We start from the raw sequence: 2,463 nt of genomic DNA, 5'->3' as shown, positions 1-2,463 counted from the left end.
TCATGTTCAAGTGGATTTTGCAACTCGAAAAAAACCACGCAAATCTAAAACTTCTTGAATTCAAGCATTTTTTGAGAAAACTGCCAAAATTTCCTTATCGATTGTTGACTTGCTAAAAAGGCCATTTATTTATCTCTAGAATGATATACAAATGAGCGTTCTTGCTCATTTTGCTTCCGAGAAACATGCAAAACGGGACGGAAAACATGAAATTTTGCAAAAATCTTGCGCCACCCTTGCCCAAAACGACGATCAATTTTCTAATTTCATAGATAACAGAAGACTGAAATCGACCACACATGAAAAAATGTCAACCAAAAATCAAAATTTGCAAAATTACACCACTTAATTAATTGCACTTAAGGCCTTTAAAAAAAAACTGTGGCTTCCTGCACATAAAAACCTTGCATAACGCTCGCTCTACATATTGACTTCACATTTCAGCATGGCTTCCAGCCTGATAAGCCACGGCCTGGGCTTGAAACGTCCCTATAACGTGGTCAACTACTACAATCAAGATCCTGGTAAAAAAGTGGAGGAAATCAAGCTTCCCTCCAACGTCCTCACCCTGTGCGAAGGCGATGTGACCAAGATGTGCGGCCAAAGCACGCAAGCAGTAAGCGACAGTTTATTACTTTTTATATTAATTAAACTTTCTTTTTTTTAAGTTTTACGCATAATTAATTGAATGAATCCAACCATCCATTTTACCCGTTTCAAGGTGTGCACCCAGAACGGCACAGTGTTGTGCGTAGCCACGATGAGCCACGCGCTGCCTTGCGATCAAGGCGGCAACGCGGCCTTGTGCGTCAACACAACAGTGCCTTGCGCTGACGCCAATGACCCGCTCTGCCAGAACTCGACGCATAAAGAAAAGCTGCAGGCCGACGTCAACGTGCCCTGCATGACCAATTTGACTCTGGACGTGAATCTAGTGGATAAAGCCGAAACGTTGCCCAACACCAAGTACACCTATTGCGTGACCACGATGGCTGTTGCCGGGCCGGAGTACAACGACTGCGCCCCGCTGAAAGGCTCCAACGACTACAAAAGCGTGCTGGAGGAGAACTACGAGTGGTTTTTGGAAACCGAGAGCTTCCGCAGGAATTACTCGATCTACACGCACAAGCGCCCAATGGAGAGCAACGGCGAGATCAACATGCCAGTCACCGCGCTCTTAACATGCTCGGACAATGCGAAGAAGCTGTGCGCGCCCAGCACTACAGCCACCTGCACCAGCTTCAATGAAGTCATGTGCATGACGCCCCTTTCTGAAGTCTCGCAATGTCCGGAAAATGGGACCAACTGCGTGAAGAGCGCCATCCCCTGTCCTCCTGATGGCAAGGAGACTTTCTGCCTGAACAAAACAGAAGGAGCGGACAGCATCGCGCTGGACATCCCATGTTTTGCCAATATAACCATCAACGCTCCCTTTCCCAAGTTCAATCTGGGCGAGTTTAACGGAACTTTGCCGGATTTAACGGCCACTTCCAGCTACACGTACAACTTCAACTTTTGCGTGGTCACATTGGCTCTGCCCGGATCCGACTTTGACTTGTGCCTCACTAAGGAAGGCAAAGAGAAGCTGGAAAAGCAGCAAATCAAGTCGTAGGTTTGCCGGGGAATTAGAGTTCCGCACCAAGGAATTTATGTACAATAAACTGTTATAATATACTTTACTAAAATCAGTAAAAATCGATTAAATCATTATTAAAAAACATCACAGAAAGCATTAAGCGACAATTAACCGTTAAACTATATAGGGTGAGTGGAAATTGGCATCACTCTTCTCTTTCTCGGGGTGTGGAAACCCGCAGATATTTAGAATAGCACTCACTCCCGAAGGAAAGGACGCCAACTTGCAGTCACCCTGCATTAATTGGGCATGGAAATAGACTCAGAAACATAATAATACTATGATACTAACAACTGTAATATCGTTCTTTGGTACATAACTAAACTTTGTCATTATTTACTTTTTAAGTTTGTTCGCGTGGTATTACACAGGGCGTCTCAGGAGGAGAACTTACATCCTGCAACCTGTTAGTCTGCTCTAACTGTAAGCATAAAAGTTCAGATAAACACACAGGTTTTTCACATTTCAAAAAATAATTTATCGCCCTGTAGATCCTGAACCAAGCCCTTCCTTATATGTTCATCTAGTACTTTGATGCTCAAAATTGACTTTTGTCTCCCCACTGAAACACCCTGTATGTGTGTAAAATTCAGACTTTGGACACTCGACAGAGGAATTGGGTATCAAAACCGGCCCTGAAAACAACAAGACTTTAATAGATAAGTTCTATATTGTTGAGGCGGATTCATTTTTTTACAAACTTCTTTTTGGGTATTTCGCCTCAAAAATTGTTCTTTAAAAAAGACAGAATTTCCTCACGTCTTTTATTACAGATTGATAAATAGTGCTCCTATTTCGCAATAAGAAGGAATTATTTATCAAAAAGT

The 2,463-nt window shown here is 43.0% G+C and overlaps 2 protein-coding genes across 5 annotated transcripts in view; one reads left to right on the top strand and one right to left on the bottom strand.

The window, feature by feature from the left end:
* The window catches only part of LOC109545499, a 7,822-nt gene extending 6,127 nt beyond the window's left edge, over positions 1-1,695 (top strand). For all 3 annotated transcript variants that reach the window (XM_019916242.2, XM_019916243.2, XM_019916241.2), the window contains 2 exons: positions 445-616; positions 722-1,695. In XM_019916242.2, coding sequence (XP_019771801.2) covers positions 445-616; positions 722-1,612 — 1,063 coding nt within the window. In that variant the 3' untranslated portion in view covers positions 1,613-1,695. The remainder of the gene's footprint in view (positions 1-444; positions 617-721) is intronic.
* The window catches only part of LOC109545497, an 8,270-nt gene continuing 7,466 nt past the window's right edge, over positions 1,660-2,463 (bottom strand). For both annotated transcript variants that reach the window (XM_019916238.2, XM_019916239.2), the window contains exon 13: positions 1,660-2,271. The gene's annotated coding sequence lies outside the window, so the exon portion shown is untranslated. The remainder of the gene's footprint in view (positions 2,272-2,463) is intronic.

Source organism: Dendroctonus ponderosae, unplaced genomic scaffold (genome assembly GCF_020466585.1).
Source record: "Dendroctonus ponderosae isolate FM_Combo_2020 unplaced genomic scaffold, Dpon_F_20191213v2 Dpon_F_20191213_5, whole genome shotgun sequence".
Taxonomy (NCBI): Eukaryota; Metazoa; Arthropoda; class Insecta; order Coleoptera; family Curculionidae; genus Dendroctonus; species Dendroctonus ponderosae.
The sequence above is the reverse complement of the archived record's forward strand: the minus strand, read 5'-3'. Positions and strand labels throughout refer to the sequence as shown.